Genomic DNA, 25,321 nt, shown 5'->3' with positions numbered 1-25,321 from the left:
CCTATCCGAGAATATAAAATACATACCTGTCTCTATACTGAGTATATACAATACATACCTGTCTCTATACTCAGTATATACAATACACACCTGTCTCTATACTGAGTATATACAATACATACCTGTCTCTATACTGAGTATAAACAATACACACCTGTCTCTATACTGAGTATATACAATACACACCTGACTCTGTACTGAGTATATACAATACACACCTGTCTGTACTGAGTATATACAATACACACCTGACTCTATACTGAGTATATACAATACACACCTGTCTGTACTGAGTATATACAATACACACCTGTCTCTATACTGAGTATAAACAATACACACCTGTCTCTATACTGAGTATATACAATACACACCTGTCTGTACTGAGTATATACAATACACACCTGACTCTATACTGAGTATATACAATACACACCTGACTCTATACTGAGTATATACAATACACACCTGTCTCTATACTGAGTATATACAATACACACCTGTCTCTATATTGAGTATATACAATACACACCTGTCTCTATACTGAATATATACAATACACACCTGTCTCTATACTGAGTATAAACAATACACACCTGTCTATACTGAGTATATACAATACACACCTGTCTCTATACTGAGTATATACAATACACACCTGTCTCTATACTGAGTATAAACAATACACACCTGTCTATACTGAGTATATACAATACACACCTGTCTCTATACTGAGTATAAACAATACACACCTGTCACTATACTGAGTATATACAATACACACCTGTCTATATACTGAGTATATACAATACTCACCTGTCTCTATACTGAGTATATACAATACACACCTGACTCTATACTGAGTATATACAATACACACCTGTCTCTATACTGAGTATATACAATGCACACCTGTCTCTATACTGAGTATATACAATACACACCTGACTCTATACTGAGTATATACAATACATACCTGTCTCTATACTGAGTATATACAATACACACCCGTCTCTATACTGAGTATATACAATACACACCTGTCTCTATACTGAGTATATACAATACACACCCGTCTCTATACTCAGTATATACAATACACACCTGTCTCTATACTGAGTATATACAATACACACCCGTCTCTATACTCAGTATATACAATACACACCTGTCTCTGTACTGAGTATATACAATACACACCTGTCTCTATACTGAGTATATACAATACACACCTGTCTCTATACTGAGTATATACAATACACACCTGTCTCTATACTGAGTATATACAATACACACCTGACTCTATAATGAGTATATACAATACACACCCGTCTCTATACTGAGTATATACAATACACACCTGTCTATACTGAGTATAAACAATACACACCTGTCTATATACTGAGTATATACAATACACACCTGACTCTATACTCAGTATATACAATACACACCTGTCTCTATACTCAGTATATACAATATACACCTGACTCTATACTGAGTATATACAATACATACCTGACTCTATACTGAGTATATACAATACACACCTGTCTATACTGAGTATAAACAATACACACCTGACTCTATACTGAGTATATACAATACACACCTGTCTCTATACTCAGTATATACAATACACACCTGACTCTATACTGAGTATATACAATACACACCTGTCTCTATACTGAGTATATACAATACACACCCGTCTCTATACTCAGTATATACAATACACACCTGACTCTATACTGAGTATATACAATGCATACCTGTCTCTATACTGAGTATATACAATACACACCTGTCTCTATACTCAGTATATACAATACACACCTGTCTCTATACTCAGTATATACAATACACACCTGTCTCTATACTCAGTATATACAATACACACCTGACTCTATACTCAGTATATACAATACACACCTGACTCTATACTCAGTATATACAATACATACCTGTCTCTATGCTGAGTATAAACAATACACACCTGTCTCTATATTAAGTAATTATACCACAAACCTTGCCGACGAATGAGAGAAAGGGCATCTGGTAACAGGCATTGTGCCATGAAGTGGTGTTGAGAACGCCAATCCAACTTTCTACCGGTAGGGGACGTTTGAATCGAAGGTTACCAGTAGGTGGCATGGCGAACGGAATTCCTAAAAATGTCTTTATTTTCTTTCCAAACATTTCTTGTACATATCCAACTATTTTTCCGTGAGTTGTCTGTACTTCCGGTAAATCTTGTGCTTGTGCGCATGCGTGAAGGAGAACTATTAGCAGCCATGTTGCTTTAAACCAAATGTTCATTCTCTCCCTGATCTGAAAAGAGAAAAGATAATTGGGATCTTTTATATTTGGGAATTTACACAATACTAACAATCAGTTTTTGGATATATATATATAAGTTGATATATAAACGTGCTGTAAGTACATGTATCAGTGTTATGAACATGTCAGACCTAATATTGAATTTTCAATAAAACTGTGTATTTATGGTGTGAAATTTAAATTTATCGTATTTTGCAGTGGATTGATACCTTTGAGGGCATGTGTAATGTTAAATGCGGGTCTGGTTCTTAAACATAATTATGTTCACGGGAAATCGATCCATATTTAATAGGATACTCATATTTTGAAGTGTAGCCTTATTATTCTATTAATCTGACAAATGTGTATATCATGAAAGACCATATAAGTAATGCTGCAATGCCCGACTACTACCTGTAGTTAAGGGGTAGGATACAAATAGGGTTACTGATGTGACGTTCCCTGCAAACTAAGTGTGTATTTCGTTAAAGACAATAGAATGCATGCTGCAATACACCGCGAAATATAGACAAAGTGGTGATTTATGAATCTCGTCACAAATTTTGATAAAATAATAAAAAAAAATAAGAATGAAATACATTCGTTTCATAAATTTTATTTGCAATAGATCAAAGTGTAAGATCCTCTATTGAACCAGAAAAAAAAAGAAAAAACATCAGCGCGTGTCAAAAGTTTATGTAAAAAAACTTAATCCTTGCACCGGATGACCCACTTAGATTTATTTCTCTCTTTTAATGGTATAATCCCGCCCATTAAATCCCACCCATTAAATCCCGCCCATTAAATCAAACACTTTGCCATTAGATATGCACTCTTTAAGAACACATCTTATACATCAGTTTTCCCTCAAACGTGTAACGTTAGCAAGGTTTACGCCGAACACTTTTCGTCTGAATATTTGAATCGTTTGTCTTACTCATGAAGAACCTATCGTCTGAAATGAAACAATTTGCTCATTCCCGAGTCGTCGCAATTGGCTTGTAGTTAGTGTTTTAGTGATAGCGAAATGTTCTTATCTTCACAGCGGCGGGGGATCTATCTTGATATATAACAATGAATCGTTATGTTTACGTGCAGAAAGGGAGGGATTTGATTGCGATTTGTCGACATGTCTGCGACTTGACATTCTGATGGGGGATGTTTTGTACTGAGTATGGTGTAACGGTCTTGCACTTTTGAGGTAAGTTCGCTATACCTAATAATCAATACGGTGTCAATTCCACCATGTGCATTTGTCTTCATAAATTCCTAGCCGTACTTTTATTTGTACGTAGCAGTTTGATTTCATCTTTTACATGTAATTGCCTATCATGCGATCTATAGACAAGTTATTGATTTCATTAGATCATTCGACCGCTGGTTATGTAAGGAGGGACCTCTCCACGATCGTCCTACATTAGATCATTCGACCTCTGTTTATGTAAGGAGGAGGGCTGCCCGATTGTCCTACATTAGATCATTCGACCGCTGGTTATGTAAGGAGGGACCGCTCCACGATCGTCCTACATTAGATCATTCGACCGCTGGTTATGTAAAGAGGAGGGCGGGCTCCACGATCGTCCTACATAAGATCATTCGACCGCTGGTTATGTAAGGAGGAGGGCTCCACGACCGTCCTACATTAGATCATTCGACCGCTGGTTATGTAAGGAGGAGGGCTCCACGATCGTCCTACATTAGATCATTCGACCTCTGGTTAGGTAAGGAGGAGGGCTCCACGACCGTCCTACATAAGATCATTCGACCGCTGGTTATGTGAGGAGGAGGGCGAGCTGCCCGATCGTCCTACATAAGATCATTCGACCTCTGGTTATGTAAGGAGGAGGGCTCCACGATCGTCCTACATTAGATCAATCGACATCTGGTTATGTAAGGAGGAGGGCGGGCTCCACGACCGTCCTACATAAGATCAATCGACCGCTGGTTATGTAAGGAGGGACCGCTCCACGATCGTCCTACATTAGATCATTCGACCGCTGGTTATGTAAGGAGGAGGGCTCCACGATCGTCCTACATTAGATCATTCGACCGCTGGTTATGTAAGGAGGGACCGCTCCACGATCGTCCTACATTAGATCATTCGACCGCTGGTTATGTAAGGAGGAGGGCGAGCTCCACGATCGTCCTACATTAGATCAATCGACCTCTGGTTATGTAAGGAGGAGGGCGGGCTCCACGGCCGTCCTACATAAGATCATTCGACCGCTGGTTATGTAAGGAGGAGGGCTCCACGATCGTCCTACATTAGATCATTCGACCGCTGGTTATGTAAGGAGGAAGGCGAGCTCCACGATCGTCCTACATTAGATCATTCGACCTCTGGTTATGTAAGGAGGGCTCCACGATCGTCCTACATTAGATCATTCGACCACTGGTTATGTAAGGAGTAGGGCTCCACGATCGTCCTACATTAGATCAATCGACCTCTGGTTATGTAAGGAGGAGGGCTCCACGACCGTCCTACATTAGATCATTCGACCTCTGGTTATGTAAGGAGGAGGGCGCGCTCCTCGATCGTCCTACATTAGATCATTCGACATATTGTTATGTAAGGAGGAGGGCTCCACGATCGTCCTACATAAGATCGTTCGACCTCTGGTTATGTAAGGAGGGCTCCACGATCGTCCTACATTAGATCATTCGACCTCTGGTTATGTAAGGAGGAGGGCTCCACGATCGTCCTACATAAGATCATTCGACCTCTGGTTATGTAAGGAGTAGGGCTCCCCGATCGTCCTACATTAGATCAATCGACCGCTGGTTATGTAAGGAGGAGGGCTCCACGATCGTCCTACATTAGATCATTCGACCTCTGGTTATGTAAGAGGAGGGCTCCCCGATCGTCCTACATTAGATCATTCGACCTCTGGTTATGTAAGGAGGAGGGCTCCACGACCGTCCTACATTAGATCATTCGACCGCTGGTTATGTAAGGAGGGACCGCTCCACGATCGTCCTACATTAGATCATTCGACCGCTGGTTATGTAAGGAGGAGGGCGGGCTCCACGATCGTCCTACATTAGATCATTCGACCGTTGGTTATGTAAGGAGGAGGGCTCCACGATCGTCCTACATAAGATCATTCGACCGCTGGTTATGTAAGAAGGAGGGCTCCACGACCGTCCTACATAAGATCATTCGACCTCTGGTTATGTAAGGAGGAGGGCTCCACGATCGTCCTACATTAGATCAATCGAACTCTGTTTATGTAAGGAGGAGGGCTCCCCAATTGTCCTACATTAGATCATTCGACCTCTGGTTATGTAAGGAGGAGGACTCCACGATCGTCCTACATTAGATCATTCGACCTCTGGTTATGTAAGGAGGAGGGCTCCCCAATTGTCCTACATTAGATCATTCGACCTCTGGTTATGTAAGGAGGAGGGCTCCCCAATTGTCCTACATTAGATCATTCGACCGCTGGTTATGTAAGGAGGGACCGCTCCACGATCGTCCTACATTAGATCATTCGACCTCTGGTTATGTAAGGAGGAGGGCTCCACGATCGTCCTACATTAGATCATTCGACCGCTGGTTATGTAAGGAGGGACCGCTCCACGATCGTCCTACATAAGATCATTCGACCGCTGGTTATGTAAGGAGGAGGGCGAGCTCCACGATCGTCCTACATTAGATCATTCGACCGCTGGTTATGTAAGGAGGAGGGCGGGCTCCACGATCGTCCTACATAAGATCATTCGACCGCTGGTTACGTAAGGAGGAGGGCTCCACGATCGTCCTACATAAGATCAATCGACCGCTGGTTATGTAAGGAGGAGGGCTCCCCAATTGTCCTACATTAGATCATTCGACCGCTGGTTATGTCAGGAGGAGGGCTCCACGACCGTCCTACATTAGATCATTCGACCGTTGGTTATGTAAGGAGGAGGGCGGGCTCCACGACCGTCCTACATTAGATCATTCGACCGTTGGTTATGTAAGGAGGAGGGCTCCACGATCGTCCTACATTAGATCATTCGACCTCTGGTTATGTAAGGAGGGACCGCTCCACGATCGTCCTACATTAGATCAATCGACCTCTGGTTATGTAAGGAGGGCGGGCTCCCCAATCGTCCATCAGCTAGCCTTTAATCTTATGTTGGATCTATGCCACTTTGAGTACTTCTTTCTTTTGTCGCTATCCGTCATCAACACTGGATGATGCGAGGTTGTCGAAATACTACATGTATAAAATGTGTCCGCTTTGTCCTTAGTTCTGCGAATGAGTGCCTGTTTAGAAAACCCCGTAGTGATCGAAAGAAGCGACTTAATTTTAGATCGTAAACCATCTCATTTCAGTTTTTTTTTAGTTTTTTTTTTAGTTTTTTTTTTAATTATTTTTTGTGACATTAAGGATGATTTTCTTATGTGGTATGTATGTTTGGTGTAGCTGAGGAGACCTGTTGATTTGATTGAATTTCTCACATACTTGACATCTCATTGTATAAAAATGTACAATTTTCCTTTATCAATAAGGGTGTGGTGTACGGAGGCGGAGCATGACATACGGAGACTGGTCGTGATATACGGAGGCAGCGCGTGATATACAGAGTGGGGCGGGATGTATTGAGGCGGGCGTGATATGAGGTGACAGTGCGTGATATGAGGTGTGATGTAGGGAGGAGCGTCGTGAAGTAGGGAGGAGCGTCGTGACGCACGGAGGCGGGATGTGACGCACGGAGGCGGGGTGTGACGCACGGAGGCGGGGCGTGACGCACAGAGGCGGGGCGTGACGCACGGAGGCGGGGCGTGACGCACGGAGGCGGGGCGTGACGCACGGAGGCGGGGTGTGACGCACGGAGGCGGGGTGTGACGCACGAATACTGCGTGATATACGGAGGGTCGGGCGTGATATTCAGAGGCAGGGCGTGATTTACGGATGAAGGGCGTGATTTACGGAGACTGGGGGTGATATACAGAGTGGGCGGGATGTATGGAGGCGGGGCGTGATGTGAGGTGACAGGGCTTGATGTACGGAGTTAGTGTATACACCCCGATAAATGCTGGCTAGATCTACCGTAATATCAATGTCGAATAAAACACAGGAGAAATCGGAAACACACTCATAAATGCCCATCAGCATCACAGCAATCGCTCTGTTTGAAACATTAAAACGTCCAGCACGAGCTATAACACTATTTTACGTCCTAATAACAAATATACTGCATAAAAACTAACATTGTCTTTTATAATTGTAAATCGTTGTTGAACGGTAATCATATTGCTTACCGCCAATAAAACAGAGAATTTCGACACATAAACAAAATGTACAGAGTTTAAATCGATAAAAGGATGAGAAAAACTCCAGGTGATATACAGCTCTACTTTGAGACAAAAAGATGAGACAAGATATCTCCGGAGTGTAATCGTTATCGGCTTCATCGATTACACCCGCTATGAAAATTGAGATAAAAACTCCAGTGATGTCACGACCCAAATTAAGAGTATGAGCGGTTATCTTGTCACAATGTAATATAGTTCGGTTAATTATCGTTTAACGTCCTATCAACATCTATGGCCATTTAAGTACGACCACCCATGTGTACGAGATACATGCGTGTGATGTTTGTATATGGGTTGGGAGACTGTGGTATATTCGTGTTTGTCTCCATGTGATAACGCGGAAATGATGCCGACTTTATAGTGTTATCTCACTGCATTCTGATATGTCAGAGTGACTTCCCTTTGTTTCACCCTGTATCTGTCAGAGTGACTTCCCTTTGTTTCACCCTGTATCTGTCAGAGTTACTTCCCTTTGTTTCACCCTGTATCACCCTGTATCTGTCAGAGTTACTTCCCTTTGTGTCACCCTGTATCTGTCAGAGTTACTTCCCTTTGTGTCACCCTGTATCTGTCAGAGTTACTTCCATGCCCCAGTGGGGCATACTCCTGAAGACACCAAGCAGGACACCATCATATTATACTGACAACAGGCGCACTGGTCACCCAACTCCCAAGAATGCCTTACTGGGCACGCAGCAGGACACCCCATCCGGTCACATAATACTGACAGCAGACCAATCGGTCAACCCACTATCCAAAATGCTGATCGTTTATGAGAAAATATATATGTACAGTAATATAAATGAAGAAATATGTATGAGCTTGATCTTCTTAATTAACAGAAAAAAAATTAACATTGCAAATTCGGCCATCATAGATGTGAGAGATTTTGTGTTCGTTCTAAACAAAACGAAACAGTCGACGCTGTCTTCATATGAAGCCGTTATAGGGAATAGTTACACATTGACATTAGATTGATAGGGCATAGGGGAGGGAACTCTGATAATTATTTAATTTATTGAGTTATAAGAGAGTTATATTCCGCGAGAATTAAAGACAAAGTAATAAGATATTAAAAAAAAAAATGCATCAAATTAATTTTGGTACCATATTTCACTGAAACAAAGATAAAAGGTATGCTATTGCTTGACGGTACATACATGTAACATGTATTGAAGGAAATGATTAACACCATGTTATGACAGGTCGACAATGTATGAGGGAAAAAACGCAACTAAGGTAAGTGTGAAACAATTTAAAATCCGAACTACTAGATTTGTTAAACATGATTAACAAGCGAAAAGATATCAGAAATCATTTTAGCATTTTACGGTTTTGAAGTATAGACAACGACTTGGGTTGTTTGTTTTTTTTTCATACATTTTCTATTATAATCTCAATATCGACCATTCTGTAAATAGTTAAATAACGATTTTAAAGGCCTATTAGCGGTAAGGTTTTTTTCTGAACATTTCAAATTGAAGTGTTGCTTCAAACATTTTAATATTAGTATATTTACTGACAATATCTCAGAAACAGGATACGTAGAGTTTTAAAAATCAATGACAATCATTATATGGAGATTCTCGATTTAGATTGGAATTAAAGGTTTGTAGGCAATCGTAAGTCAATAAGAAAAACCGGACGTTTCAGATATAAATCTATAAAACTTATCACTCCGACAGACTTGTCTGTCCCGAAGCATTGGCATAAGTAAGATAGGATACCAGTATACTCCCTTACACAACTAACATTATCATCAATATATCTCTGAACAGCAAAATATCACAAATTCTGTTCAATAGTCTTTTCCTGTGTTTGACGCCGACGTAATTGATGATTCCATGTAAAAGCCTCCACATGACGCTGAGTCGTCGTCTAGACTACACACCATGTGGGGATTCACGCGATAGGAGACATTCACATGCATGCTGTACATCTGTTTTTTGTATTTTATTTCGCCTTAATGATCCTCGATTAAAACTACATCAATAATGTTCAGTTTATCTGTCTAATCGCGACTATGATTTCCTATAAAATAACAGTTATGTACGAATTTAAAAACCACCCTCCGTAAAAATACGCCATGCAATCATGTAGGGAATATAATAGAATTACTAAGATATTCCAAGTAAGAGTAGCGACCGGTTACGTGCAGCGTAATAGTCCTCGTAATAGAGTTTATCAAATGGACCTAAAACATTTTGTACCGGTTTACGTTTGCATACATGTATGGTATCCTAGTACAGCTATACATGTATATAAAAACCTAATAAAACAATATCAATCCTGGTCATACTGGGAGTAAGAGGGACCATTAAGATACAAGGCATGTATCAAGTCGATTTTTCTATTTTAACACAGGCTTGTGATCAGAAACTTTAATAACCAGTTTTTGCGTCATTGATAACATTTAGAATTCAAAGTATTCGCAGTAAATGTGTGAAAGTTTTAAAGATGAAGTCACGGTATCGGGGTTAACGCACGTCACTTTCAATCGCTTAAGTATTCACATGGACACATTTTGATTCTTCTGACAGCCATTCTGATTTTACTATCGTATGACAACTAGCTTCACTGACGAGTTTTTGAAGGACGAAACAGATGTATGATGTTCCTAACATCACTAACGAGTCCTAGAAGGACGAAAATCTTATGTCCCTAGCATCATTGAAGGACAAAACAGCTGTATGATGTCACTAACATCTTCTAAGAGTCATAGAAGAACGAAACAGCTACATCATTTCCCTATCATCACAGACAAGTCCAGTAAGGATAAAACAACTATATGATGTCACTAACATCACTGACAAGTCCTAGAAGAAACAACTGCATGATGTCACTAACATCACTGACAAGTGCTAGAAGGACGAAACAGCTGTATGATGTCCCTAACATCACTGACAAGTCCTAGAAGGACAAACAGCTGTACGATGTCCCTAACATCACTGTCAAGTCCTATAAGGACAAACAGCTGTACGATGTCCCTAATATTACTAACAAGTCCTAGAAGAACGAAACAACTAGATGATGTCCTCAGTTATGTGATGCAGTTTTATATTAATTGTCTATCATATACGTGTTTTTGTTAACTAAACGACTGAAAGTGTTAGGGTCACTTAAAGGTTAATATATAGTGTAGTCACACCGAAATGCCACGCCTTGACACGGTGACCCCAACCGGGCAGAATATACACAAAGTAAACATATCCATCATGTATGTTATTCAAGCTCCCGGTGATCGTCCCTTAGACATGGTATACCCGACTCCCATGTAAGTTAATCAAATAATTACGATCGTTCACGATACCATAAATGTGTTGGTCACGTGATTCAGATATAACGATTCCCGTCACATGACCTCGGAAGCCTCCAATATGTAACTAGGGAAATATTTTTCAAAACAACATTTCGTTTTCTGTAGTCAGTGGTAATACTGACAGCATGTCATCCCTCTCATATATTATTACTGCGCCCAACTGTGATTTTTCTATTACGACATTTATGAGTAAATCGTTTCCCGGCGAACAAATTGTATACATTTCTGACATATTTCGACCTATCGTATCCAATGTCATCCAAGGAGTTCCGACTGACCCACAACACACTTCCAAAAATACACTTTTTAATTTATTTATTTATTTATTTATTTATTTATTTTTCATTTATTTATTTATTTATTTATTTCATTTTGTTATATTTTATTTGTTCTTGGCTCTTTGAATATAAGACGTACATGTATCAGAAATCACATGATAAAATTTCAGACATCACGTGACGAAATTTCAGACATCACGTGACGAAATTTTAGACATCACGTGACGGAATTTCAAACATCACGTGACGAAATTTCAGACATCACGTGCCGGAATTTCAAACATCACGTGACGAAATTTCAGACATCACGTGACGAAATTTCAGACATCTCGCTGGTCAGCGCATAGTAAGATGGCAGGATATTGATAGCATTGATAAGGTTACGGAGGCTGGTCAGCAATCAAGTTAAGCTGTAAGGTTCTGTAAATAATGGAGTATGGGGCATAACGAAAAGGACAAATTATCATCACAACGAATCTCCATTGTTTTCTTACCGACAGTCAGCACGCCGGAACTCTCATTCTTATAGAACTTGTCCGCTCTACAACACCTTCAGACACTCATTCTCAGAAAAAAAAACTGTCTAATCAAAACTACCTCGGAGACATCAGTTATCGGTAGAAATGTCTGTTCTAGCAGTTCGGGGTCTCCCAGATGGCATCAGGCACGAGAGTATGTCGCACTTTAAACGGACATATATATAGTTTTTACGACAATTGATATTTTATTCCTGCTAGACACAGATGACAAAAACTCCCATTATCAAGTAAATGTCATACAAAAGAGAACAGTGATTATGGTTTATATAACACAGTCTTATCTATGTATATCAGACTGACATCTTAAGTAAGCAAATGTCTCGTCAGAAGAGACCCTGTGTCTCTCTGTCTCTACTGGCGGGACATCTTAGTGAGTCCTTTGCCGTAGTTACTAACAGAAGCGTGGGGATTCATCTCTTATCAAAAACTTGACAACTACGATGTACGTTATATCAACTTATATTTCACTTTTTATCTTTTTTTTTATTTATTTATTTGTTTTATTAGATTTCATTAATTGAGCGAAGGGCATCTAAAATAATTTGAAATTTTAGTATATATGTTACTATTTACTGTAATATATAAGGGGTTTTTTTGTTTGTTTGTTTTCTTTTTTTGTTTTTGCTTTTTGGCTATGATGAATATGCATTTTAAAGTATTATTCAAAGACACGAGATATTAGCTCATTTCATGAAAAACTGAGAGTCAGATGCAACAGAATCTAAATTAGAAATAAATACTACTTTAAAGAATAGACAGTTTTAAATTTACAATGAATACAAAACGAAACTCTGATGTTTAAAGATTGTTATAAATACGCAAGACATTTTTTATATTAATTAAGAGTTACATTGTAGACATGCGCACACGAGTGGAACAATAATCCGGGTCGCCGGACGTTTAAGTCCCGGAGGGCGTGTCAGTCGAGGGTCTTGGAACTGTTCGTCGTTGATAGTTATGATATACAGATCTGTCTCAAGTGTAAGACAATTAGAATGGAAGTATGGTGATGTGTACTGTAACAGAATCGTACTCAGACGGTTGACCCGCCGTGTATGTTATGGAGAGCACTTCTGCTGTCCCAAGTGAAGACATCATTACAGACAGGCCCAATTTGGACCAAGCTTCCCCTCTTAGTAGAAACTGTGGACCTTCGACGTGAACTTATCAATGTCTTGGAATTCCAGGAGTATTGACATCAATATCAAAAATATGTCATGACGAAAGCAAATACTGGCGGTAGGCGATTCCATCGGCTCCAGACAAAATATTTCACCAGTAACTCAGTTGGTACATGATGATGTACTTTGAGGAATACAAAAACTAGCTCTGACCCAAAACAAAATCCAGCCTTCTGTAACCTTGTAATGATCGAGTTTGTCCTTTGTGTGCTAATGGTGTTGGTGACGAGTATCATTATTTATTTGTTTGTAATTATGAATTAGTATCCCAAGCAACAACTTTACACATTCCAAACTATTATTGTACATGTACATACTCTAATATGAAAAATCAAAGGTTTAGTTTCTCTATGTAATGTTCGTGTGCTCTCAAATAATAGTGTTTTGGCAGCTTAAACGCATCTAAAGTTTGTTGTGTTTCGCCATTTGTAAAATTAGCTTTTCATGTGTGACCTCATGCAACACATATACAGATTATGTGTGTCTGAGTGAACAAGAAAAATCTGAAATCTGTAAAAAATGTTTCAAAGTAACCGATTCGTACCAGTCGCTAGATAGCGTTTACCATTTCCTTTTTGTTGTATTGAGATGGTTCAAAGATGAGAATTTGTAGATGTATATTCAGTATGCAGCTGGATTCTTGGATTCCCAAAAAAATCTAACAAGGTAATCCTTTTGTTATAAAAAAAACATCAACGTATTGGCTTGTGTATTCCGATATATTTACAGATCTGGTATGCGAGATATTCATGTTTAGTATTTGAAATAATTTACCAGACATTTTCCTTTCTTTAATCCTTTCTTTCCAAACACAGTACAAAGTATTAAACTTTCTTTTAATTCATTTCAAGCATATTTAATCTATACAATAAACAAGACGATATTGGAAATAGGAACTAGTGTCACAGACACGTATATCAACGTACATGTATCAACATGGGAAAAGGCTTAATATACGTTTGTTAACGTGTGCCCAATTCCCCTGTATATAATAAGATACATGTACAATAAAATATGTTTAAATCAAATAAACCAAATCATGTAACAACTGTAATGTTTGCACTAAAGAATTATGCTATGAGGTGTTCTACTCTTGCCTTCATAAAGTTATGTATAGTTTGTTAAGAGTGTGAAACGGAATGCGTGTACGTGAAAGATACATGCTATTTCTTTGTCAATTGTTTACTGTACTGTTGAAAAATATCCATATATATATATATATATACATGTATAAAGTCTGAACAGCTCCCATAATGGAGCGAAAGCGCTATATTGTTTCTGTGTCGGTTTTCACTATTTTCACGAGGACACTATCATTTGTTTTATATACTGTTAATTAGGATTCATTGCCTATATTGGACCATACCGTCGTTATTACTTACTACACCCTATATATAGAGAGAGCGTCACATTCTCACTTCTGTGCACAAAACACCAAACGGTTAAACGGGGTCGATTTTTTTTACATTTTGTATTAACATGTCGGTGTGTCATGGTAATCATACTGGAGTTTTAACCGTATTTTGTGTCTTTTATCAACTTAAAGCTGCCATCGGAACAACATCACGTGAGGCGACGGGTTACAATACGTTAACAGGAGCCCCTGAAGATCACCCGTGGGTTTTATTTCAATAACATTGGCAGACACGATGACTTGTAACATTTGTTTTCCTCTCCGGACCTCTAATCATCCGGACCTGTAATCACCCGGACCTGTAATCAACAGCTAACAGACAGAGACAATCACAATAAAAAAAAACACAATGTCCACTAAACACCATTATCATTGTCCAGCAGACACACCGTCCAAATGCCGCTGACCATTTCCTGGTACATACATACCACATTAACCGTACGAATGCTGTTTTACAATGATTGTATCCGGTTATTCTCAGTTTGTCCATGAAATCTTCATACGTCTTGTTAAACACCCATCTTTACGTCTACAAATGCTGCCGACCTTTACAAACTATATACTGTATACATACTTCATTTAGTGTAGTAAAATTTCAGCGCATTGTAATAATTTTGTATTATTTGCTACTTAGGTGACCTTTCTTTCTGTAGTTATTTAATTATTTCTGTTTATATTCATTCAATTACCAATTGATGATACTTGATTTGTATTTTGACAACAATGTATATTTCTTTTTGTAACTCTTCAATTTGGAGGAAATAAAGAAATAAGAATACGTCGTAAGACCGCTGTTTTACAATGATTATATCCGGTTAATTCTAAGTTTGTCCTGAAATCTTCATACGTCTTGTTAAACACCCATCTTCACGTCTACAAATGCTGTCGACCTTACAAAGTATATACTGTATACTTCATTTAGCGTACTGACATTTTAGCGTAAAACCAAATTTTAACACATTAGCACATTGGTGAATTGGCGCGCCAAAATTATCTTATATAAAACAGTATACAATGTATAATACAATTCTTTATTAACGAATTCTGGCCCACATGGGGCAATATAGGAAATACAATCACAAAGAGGTAGAGTGGCCAAAAGACAGATGAATGGACATGCATTTATACTAATATAAATTACAAACACATAAACAGTGTCAGCGAGAGCTCACCTAGATATTGTCCTTGATAGTTCCGTTATATTGGGACATCGACATACATATAGAGTACACCCTTACATTTCACACAATACCTGTGGTAGACATTTTACAGTCCAACATTTCATGACTGAAGGCTCAGAATGAACCGAAAAGAAAAATGTTGACATCTGTTTTACGTCACACCCTTAAAAATAACAAAGAATACGGACATAATAACTAAACCATGAATCCACATCGATAAACGATGAGAAAAAATAAATATTAAGCATGTAAACCATGAGAAAAAGAACGAGGAGACCATGTACTCGACAGGAGAAAGCGTCTTTAGAGTATAATTATGTCAAATCCGGGTTAGATTACGTAACGAGAACCAGGGTTAGAGTGAGTGATGGGTGAGGGGGTGTTATTACGATGTTGGTGTCACACACATTTCACTACTTGACTTAAATGCTGTTGACATATTTAGGTACGATGATTTTTTTTATATACAAGTGTATATACTTCATGGTGTTACATATAACTTTTGATATCGATGATACACAGCCTCTCACCATCATGCAAAGTAAGGTAATCGCATCATCTAGCAGAGAACAAAATACGAAAATACGGTTTAGTTGTGGATGACCATTCCATGCTTCTTCTAACTGGTCGGACATCCGGGCTCCCAACGCGCAGCTGTTCGCGATTAATTAACACATTTGTGTAATGGGTACATTCGATATAGACAGTTAACGTGGTAATTTAATCCACTAAGATATCGCAGTGGGACCGACAACTCACGCACGTGTGGGAGTGAAATACCGTCACTGCACGAGATTAACAACGAGAAGACAACATGTTCTACCAACTCTTTGATCACGTGTCACGCGATATATTCCCAATACGTCGATAGAGGTGAACGCAAATGAACACACGTTACCTATATTCGCGGTGGTATTCTAAATTTGGCCAAACTGCACTTTATAACCTTGATAGAAGTAGCGGAATCCTTGGCCCATTAGAGTCAGCCCACCAAATCGGAGACTGCTTAGAAGGTACGAAAATAGAAATCAGTGATTCAACGTTTAAAATCTTTATAGTAAGGGTTTCTTAGTTCGTTGATGGTGTGACCGGTTGAAGTGTCCTAACTTACTGGAGATTATATAGCCGAGTGATTGTGAGAGATTACTGTACGGCTATCTTAAAGGTCCAGTCATAAGCTGTAGCCGTATCTTATTGTAAAAGCGACATAATAATGACACTATAATGCTAGCACAAATTCAATAAAACTAGGGCAATATATGAAAATAAATATCAACTCATATGGAGACCTTGAAAAGGTCTGAAATAATTAGAGAAAAAAACAATTGTTGTCTGCTTCGCAATATTTTCAACGAAAATAATTTTCTTTAGTTGACAAAATGTGTACCGAGGGCTACGGTGTCTCAGTCGGTTAGAGCGCCCGCCCGTATCCTCAATTGAAGGTCCAATGTGTGTGGATCGACATCTGGTCTGTACTGTTGTGGTTGTGTCCTTTGGTAAGACACTTAAGCTAAATTTATCTTAATGACAAGCAACGGGCCTCCCGCATCTTTTTCAGTGAGGTAGTCACCAACTACTACAAGGTGACCCCGCCTCAAAATGACCCCGATTGTTCATGGGGCGATACAGCAAGCAAACAAAAATAAACGACACAAGTCTTGTCGGTGACATGGCATGGTATTGTCTAGCATGGCCGATTAAAGCGGCCTCTTCTGTCTACGAAATGCACGTGCTTGGTATGTGTGTTTCGGGAGGATGTTGTGTTTTTGTCTCTATGTAATAGCGCGGATCTGTATGCCGACTTTATATTAAAATGATGCAAGTACACCTATCAATGTTAAGCCATCACAAGATATCTCAATTACTTTTTTGCTGAGTCTGTTGAAAATGATTTCCCTTCTTATTCAAAATAACTGCAAAATAATTGACATGTTTGTCAAAACTGTATACGCAGATTAAGGTAAAGCGACGCATGGATTTAGATTTATTTACAGCAACATAACCGTTTCTGATTTCTTATAAAGATATCCCATACCAGAAATGTCCTATTTGGCATTTTAATGCTCAGATGAAAATTGATGAACACAGATTTGAAAATCCAGTTCTCAAAATGATTACTCCCCGGGCGTTTAAAACAAATGACGACAACCTATTTGTTGTATGTGATGAATAATTGATACATACACATTTATATTCATTACTAATATTACAGTTATAACTATTGGTCATAGCTACACATGTAAAACACATCAATACTAATCTGATGGAGTGTTCGCTAGAGAGTTGTAATAAATGGCCTTTACAAGCATTAGAGGTACAAAGCTGAAATCCTGGAAGAATCTAGGAGGATCATTGAATGTCTTCTTAAAGGGACATCGAATACTCCCAAATCTGTCTGTAGTACAAACTAACACGGTCTCTGCATCTCCCTTCCTCTTTGTCTTCCCTTGACTCTGCTATCTTACCTTACGTTGAGATCACATGTGACAATAATGACATTCATCCTGATATGATTCAGATGCTGCCTTACGATTGATTGATATCATCATAATATATGATATATAATTAATATAAGGATGTATTCTGATGCCCCCAACTCCCATCCCTTAAATTTAACTCTGTATGTTGGTGCCCAACCCCACCCCCCAACCCCCACCCCCACCACCACCTTCACCCCTTTAATATGACTCTATGTTGGTGCGCCCCACCCAACCTGTCCTTTTATAACCTGTCTATTGCTGTTTCCTAGACACCCGTCCTGATATGACACTCCCTGGTGGTGTCCCCCTAGACACCCGTCCTGATATGACACTCCCTGGTGGTGTCCCCCCAGACACCCGTCCTGATATGAAACCCCTGATGGTGTCCCCCCAGACACCCGTCCTGATATGAAACCCCTGGTGGTGTCCCCCCAGACACCCGTCCTGATATGAAACCCCTGGTGGTGTCCCCCTAGACACCCGTCCTTATATGACTCTGACTGTTGGTGTGCTCCACACGTCCTCAAATGACCCTGACTATTGCGAGTTCGTTGATCCCGAAACATTAGTATATTTCCAAGCGATCTATGTATTATAAACATGTTGTCATAAATTTCAATAACAAAATAATAACACTCATTTATCCTAATGAGGGAAAGTTTATTATGAAATATTCCCAGCATGAATGTGGAAGTAACGGTGATTGTAAATTGAAAATAAACTGTCCTGACGATAATTTTCGAAGGGTCGTTAAGAAATAAAATAATTTTCCGTCGCCATTATAAATAATTACCTTCGTTATGAAAATTAATTCAACCGCTTACATATATGAAATCTTAACAAGATAAGTGTACAAGATTTAGCCAAAACAACTTTATATCTTATATTAACGATATCTCAGAGAACGATCTGACAGACTGACTCTCTATAACAGTATGATATCACCATAGTTTATCGAACAGTAACGACAATATCAAACCATCAATTCATGTTTATCAACTTCCATTGACAGTTATGTAACTGATAATAATTTATTGTATATTCTTTCCCTAAAAATTCTGCGATTCCCTCGTCATTTTCAGATAACGGAAATAATTCGGCTGTTAGTGTACATTATGTAATGGCCTCACAGGCTCTATTTGAATCAATGTGCGGAATACATTTCTATAATTGCTCAGTCGTTATAAAATGATATCACGTCGCCTTATATGTTAGAAGAGCCACTTCACCCGAACAGAGGAAGCCTAGCAAACCACTGATGGATGAGTGGGGGTCCAAATTGTGCCCATACATCGTTCCAATATGGATTTTGAAACATGTTAAAAAGTAAACTATTGATTTTTGAAATAGGCACATTCCAATACGGAAATCTCCTAACGTGCAATTTTAGCTGAAACCGACCGTATATTAGGCCCCCACCTTCACAAATCGTAGTCGAGATACGCGTGAGGTTATACAAGTTTGAGAGGGTGTGATATTATACAGTATAATGGTGACATTACACACTTCAATTCGTACTTCACTATTAAATGGTAGATGTTTCGTTCTTTACTTCAGTAAGGTAGCACACTAACGTCGGCATCAGATCCACGCTATCACAAGGAGACAAACACGAACATACTACAGCCTCCAAAGTCACACTCACGGGCAGGATATGTCGTCCTTAAATGACCATATCTATAGATAGGACGTTAAACAATAGTAAATCAAACCATACCCACACAGGGAAGACCGTCCCTAAATGGCCAGAGCTGTTGATAGGATGTTTAATAATCCTAAACCAAACCATACCCACACAGGGAGGCCGTCCTTAAATGGCCAGAGCTGTTGATAGGACGTTAGACAATACAAACCAAACCATACCCCCCCAGGGAGGCCGTCCTTAAATGACTTTAGCTATTGATAGGACGTTCAATAATCCTAAACCAAACCATACCCACACAGAAAGGCCGTCCTTAAATGACCATAGCTGTTGCTAGGACGTTAGACAATACAAACCAAACCATACCCACACAGGGAGGCCGTCCTTAAATGGCCAGAGCTGTTGATAAGACGTTAAATCAAACAAAACAAAACCAAAATCATAGACACATGTTTTGCATCTAAAAGATAAATGACAGATTATTTTTATCGATGTTCAGTCATACACGCATTTCTTGTTAATACTTGATATATAACATTATCTTACTGAGAAATTTGTTGCGGAAGTTGCATGGCGAGATGTTATCCAGTAATTTTGCCTGATTTAGGTACAGACGTTAAGCCATTTACATCGTTCGGCTATATTGCGATATATTTCATTCAATGTGCTATAATCCAATTATTTTTGAATAGGTTTAACATAATCACTTATTCATAAAAATATTATGACATTTTAAATTATAATATATTATTTATATCCTTTTTCATTCATTTTTTTTTTTTTTGGGGGGGGGGTATATATTTTTATTGTTTCTTTTTTAATTTTGTTTCCATTTTGATATGCTTTTATCGATTTGGAATAAGAATTGTTATGTACTTTTTTCACGTCGTTAAACTGATAAATTGTTACTTCAATGTGTTTCTTCCAATGGTGCTTATTTCCTACATCTATAGACGATGTGATGTCGGCCAGATCAATGTACTCCGACTGTAGTATCCATTTACCTAGGCTGTAATAAATCTACACCGATAGGTACCGCTGTTACGTACCATTAGCTAAAGTAGACAATACCACTAAACAGTGAGACAGCGAGTCACGCCAAACACTCCAAAATCTCGTGGATTATGTCGTCGTTTGGCGAGATCTCGTGACAAAGGAACACTGTCGCGTGCCGTGACACAACAGAAGAGTAACCTTTACAGTACATCCTGCTTGTTTCTGTTTTACTCAGACAGACGTGACCGAGACAATCGTCTCCAGACATGGTGTCCTTTAAGGATTTAAATGTATCTGTTACATCAGGTCTCACTGCCAGAAGGAAGTGGAAATATGTCACATGAAGTATGGCGTACAATGGATAAGCAGTATTGTTCACGGGTTTATGTCGGTGTTTTGCTTTATAAGGTGTATCAGCAAGTATTTGTAAACTGGAATTTCGGAAAATTATCAAAAATATAAAACCAGTTTGTTACTTTGATGAAGAGCTAGGCTTTGTAAGGTGTATCAGTAGGTAAACGGGAGGTAAGGACACTTGGATGTCAGATTAATTATCATCCCAGTTTGTTGCTTTGATGGACAGGTACATATGTAATTTAGAAAAGGGCAGATAAGCCTCCTGTTGGTATTATGCAACGCGATTAGTATTTTTTTTAACATCAACAGCGTAACGCATCTTTTAAACCTATTTATTAGTCCCCTACGGTGAAACCGAGCAGGGGGACTATAGGTTTCTTCTCCGTCCGTCCGTCCGTCCGTCCGTCCGTCTGTCAGTCCGTCCACTCAGTTCTCAGCAATTTTCTCATGCTTGAAGTTATGATGGTGGAAGTTGGTATAAAGATCCCAGATTTTAGTCGCCTCTTACGATCATACATTGGAGGCAGCAGGTACAATTATAATATATTATCTATAAATAAATGACATTGAAAATATATATAATTAGCTATTTGGGTGAAGATATACTCCGCCTGTCATATATCGGCGTATAGGTGTTAGTGAAAGTTGGACGGACACCGACGTGCTTATTTAAAACATTAGGTTTCTATATGATTGGAGTCCTCATGGAGTTGTGCAACATCCTCGTAATGACAAGGTTGGTATGAAGAGGGATAGCTAGTGGAACGCGACCAAAAGAAAGGAAAGACGGGTGCCTTTTGAATAGACATTCAAAGAATGAAGCTAAAATCGGATGTCTATTGAAACAAGACCTGCAGAAAGGAAAGACATGTGCCTTGTGAATAGACATCCGGAGGATAGAAAAAATCGGATTTCTATTGAACCTCGTTCTAAAGGGAAGAAAGACGGGTGCCGTGTGACTACAAATCCAGAAGATGAAACAAAATCGGATGTCTAATGAAACACGACCTAAAGAGGGGAAAGACAAAAGTTGGAAAAACGAACACTCTTTCATGTTTTATGAAACAGAACACGTTTGAGAAATCCGACATGAGCAACAATCAGGAATCTCCGTTTTTTACATTAAGAAACAAGAAGACAAATACCAAGATGTTTGAGATCTTTCGTGTTTGGTTGTTTGGTTCTTAACAGACACGAAAGGATGTAAAAGTATAGAAATGCAAACCCGTCGTTATTTCAATTAACTTGTATCAATATTATACCTTCACCTTAACAATAACATGAGAAATATCAGGGAGGGGGGGGGGGGGGGGGGGGGGGGGGATGAAATAAGTTTAGGTATGAGTAAACATGTTTTATAAATATTTTATCAATTCTGTATCACCTAGCCCATACCTAATTTTGAAAATGCATTAATGTTCTTGTCATATGATTAAAAACATGTTTACGCCTGGTGGCAGGTTTGCGTCTTGAACACATAAAGCTGTTGTGAAAGTTACAAAGCAATTTTTATATTATTCCAAAATCATTGAAAGTTGCTGTCAGCTTATCACTATCGTGCTGATGGGAAATAATTAGATACCATGACAACGCTGAGAATGCCGATAAATATATTAATATTGTGCTGGGTTTCCTTTATCAGAAATGTTCGATAAGACGGTGAATTGATCCATTCAAATTGAATCGGCATTTCTAAACTAGGATGGAATTAAATTGATAAGATATCTTGCGGTTTCTCCACTAAATGACACAGAGTGGCATTATATAGCTCTGTGAGAGTGATTGCTTCATTTATACCATAATTACCATTTCGGAGTTAATCCTCGTCAAAAGAGAGCTCGTACAGATATACAGCTCTCGGTAATGACATAATACCTGTTCACACAACTGAAGAAAGAACAGCAGCTACGTTTGAAGTATTTATTGCTTAGCGGCATTTCAATCAAGCATTTATCGGACGCAGACTCAACCTAATTACTGTACATAAAACAAAGTTAGAAATGTTATCAATAACGTGATGGATGTTTCACGCTTTCGAAGGAGTCATTTGAAACTAATGCCTTCTAACAATCGGATTTCTCTCTCTTATTTTAATCTGGAAAAGATATTTAAAAATGATAACCTAAACCGACACAGAAGAACAATTCACAAATTCCTTTAATGGACGATAAACGAGCAAAGCAAATCCGCTGCACCGATTCCCACTCTCAATATTGTTTTTAGAATTTATTGGACAGTGTTTCATTTTTACCCTGGTGTTGAGTGCCTGCGAAAGCGAGACAAATAAGTGTTTAATTGGATTTATTTTAATAATATATATTGTATTTTGTATTTTGTGGACGTTCCGAGCATATTGTATTGCCATAAAGAATGTGGTTTGTGTAAAAATCTACGTTACTGTTATATGCGTCTTTGACGTGTTCATACAATAGATATCTACAAACGTGTTTGCCCTTGTCTTCTGATAAGATGTTAGGTCATATATGCATTGAACGGCTTTCAGTTGGCATTCATAGTCAATATGAATGCCAACTGAAAGCCGTTCAATACTTATATTTACCATCTGCGATTTTTTATTTGTCGTGCGATTTTTTTTTTGAAATTTTCAAATTCAAATTTCAGTTGGCAATTCATAAGCTGGTGAACTCGCAACTGAATTGGTAGGGTTATATAGTGGCAGTGCCATACAATGGTAAATATATATGCATCTACTCATTACCTCAGTCATTTTATATAATCATCGGAATGACATTGACCTCTTGTCTGTTGGTGTGGTCATCAACCCATTTACTAGCTCTGGCTAGCGGGAATTCCCCTTAAACTCTGACGGTAGAGAGGTAGTCAGTAAGCCGCTAGTCACGGGTTCGATCCCCGGTGGAGGAACACTACTCACTTTCGTGTTACATGTACAAAATGTGCAGTAACGCATCACACTAGATGGCAGTAACCGCGTTTGTTTGAAGCGCTGAAGGGGCAAACCTTCACGCAATACAGACCCAATTATGTTAGCTGTCAATTAGACCTGTATGGAAAGGAAGTGGAATACTTCTGAGAGTCAAACTGCCATAAAACAGCTCATTCTCCCGTCGGGTCGCCAACAACATGTGTCAGAACCACTAACATTCAGTCAGGTGGAGAAATATGACAAAATGGCCAGACACAAAGGAGTGGCATCAAACCGACTTTTAAAAGGGTTGTTTTAAATGTGATATTGAACAGCATGTATACGTCATCTACAGCTTGTTACACGTAATGATTCCGGAGATATTATTCCTTTAATGAAGCTTGTTACACTCACAGAATCAATAACACATCGTGTTGGTCTTTTTTTCAAATCTATGCTGTAAATGGTTCCATACTAAATACATTAACGCCGTCTGTTATATCTATATCGAAGTACATCCACAATCAAACAAAACTAACAATGGACATCTCTAGCATGTGATATGAATGTTCTGAAGACAATAATCATGAGGCGTATTTCGTTTGTCCGTTGTCAACACTTCTTTTCTTTACCGTCTGTCTTTTCTTTCCCGTCTGTCTTTTCTTTCCCGTCTGCCCTTTTCTTTCCCGTCTGCCCTTTTCTTTCCCGTCTGCCCTTTTCTTTACCGTCTGTCTTTCCCGTCTGTCTTTTCTTTCCCGTCTGTCTTTTCTTTACCGTCTGTCTTTTCTTTCCCGTCTGCCCTTTTCTTTACCGTCTGTCTTTTCTTTACCGTCTGTCTTTACCGTCTGTCTTTTCTTTCCCGTCTGTCTTTTCTTTCCCGTCTGTCTTTTCTTTCCCGTCTGTCTTTTCTTTCCCGTCTATCTTTTTTCCGCCTGCCATTTCTGTCTCGTCTTTCTTTTCTCTATCTAAGGATGTGACTTAACTCTGTTTTGACAAAGATTTACCTTGCAAGCGTCATCAGTTCAGAAGACGCTTACCCTTCAATAACACATGGTCTGATTCTCTTTTGGACTTCCGGAGTCCATATTTGTTGATATTTCCCTTGTTTTATCGATATTGAGTTGGAATAACAGTTTCCATTATATTTTGGCGCCAGGTGCTTTACTTATGAATTAATGTGAACATGTACCGCAATCTACATGTATATTAAATTAAAAGACCGTCTGATCTTGTGCATTGTCGCTACTGCTGAAATGAATGATTACTAGAGGATGTATGTCTAAATATTAAAAATAAAATTAAAAAACTACCAAGTGTTCCTTTATTAACTAACAATATATACAGCGGTATGCAATCGCCTTCCAAACTGATCCATTCCACTTGGGACAGACATATCCGGTATTTTTCCATTAAAGCGGACAATTAA

General features: G+C 38.8%; 1 protein-coding gene across 1 annotated transcript in view; it reads right to left on the bottom strand.

Moving 5' to 3' along the window:
* Positions 1-25,321, bottom strand: part of LOC117314936 (acetylcholinesterase-like) — a 171,455-nt gene that overhangs the window by 26,750 nt on the left and 119,384 nt on the right. The window contains exon 2 of the mRNA XM_033869035.1: positions 2,029-2,331. Coding sequence (XP_033724926.1) covers positions 2,029-2,331 — 303 coding nt within the window. The remainder of the gene's footprint in view (positions 1-2,028; positions 2,332-25,321) is intronic.

Source organism: Pecten maximus, chromosome 17, assembly GCF_902652985.1.
Source record: "Pecten maximus chromosome 17, xPecMax1.1, whole genome shotgun sequence".
NCBI lineage: Eukaryota > Metazoa > Mollusca > Bivalvia > Pectinida > Pectinidae > Pecten > Pecten maximus.
The sequence above is the reverse complement of the archived record's forward strand: the minus strand, read 5'-3'. Positions and strand labels throughout refer to the sequence as shown.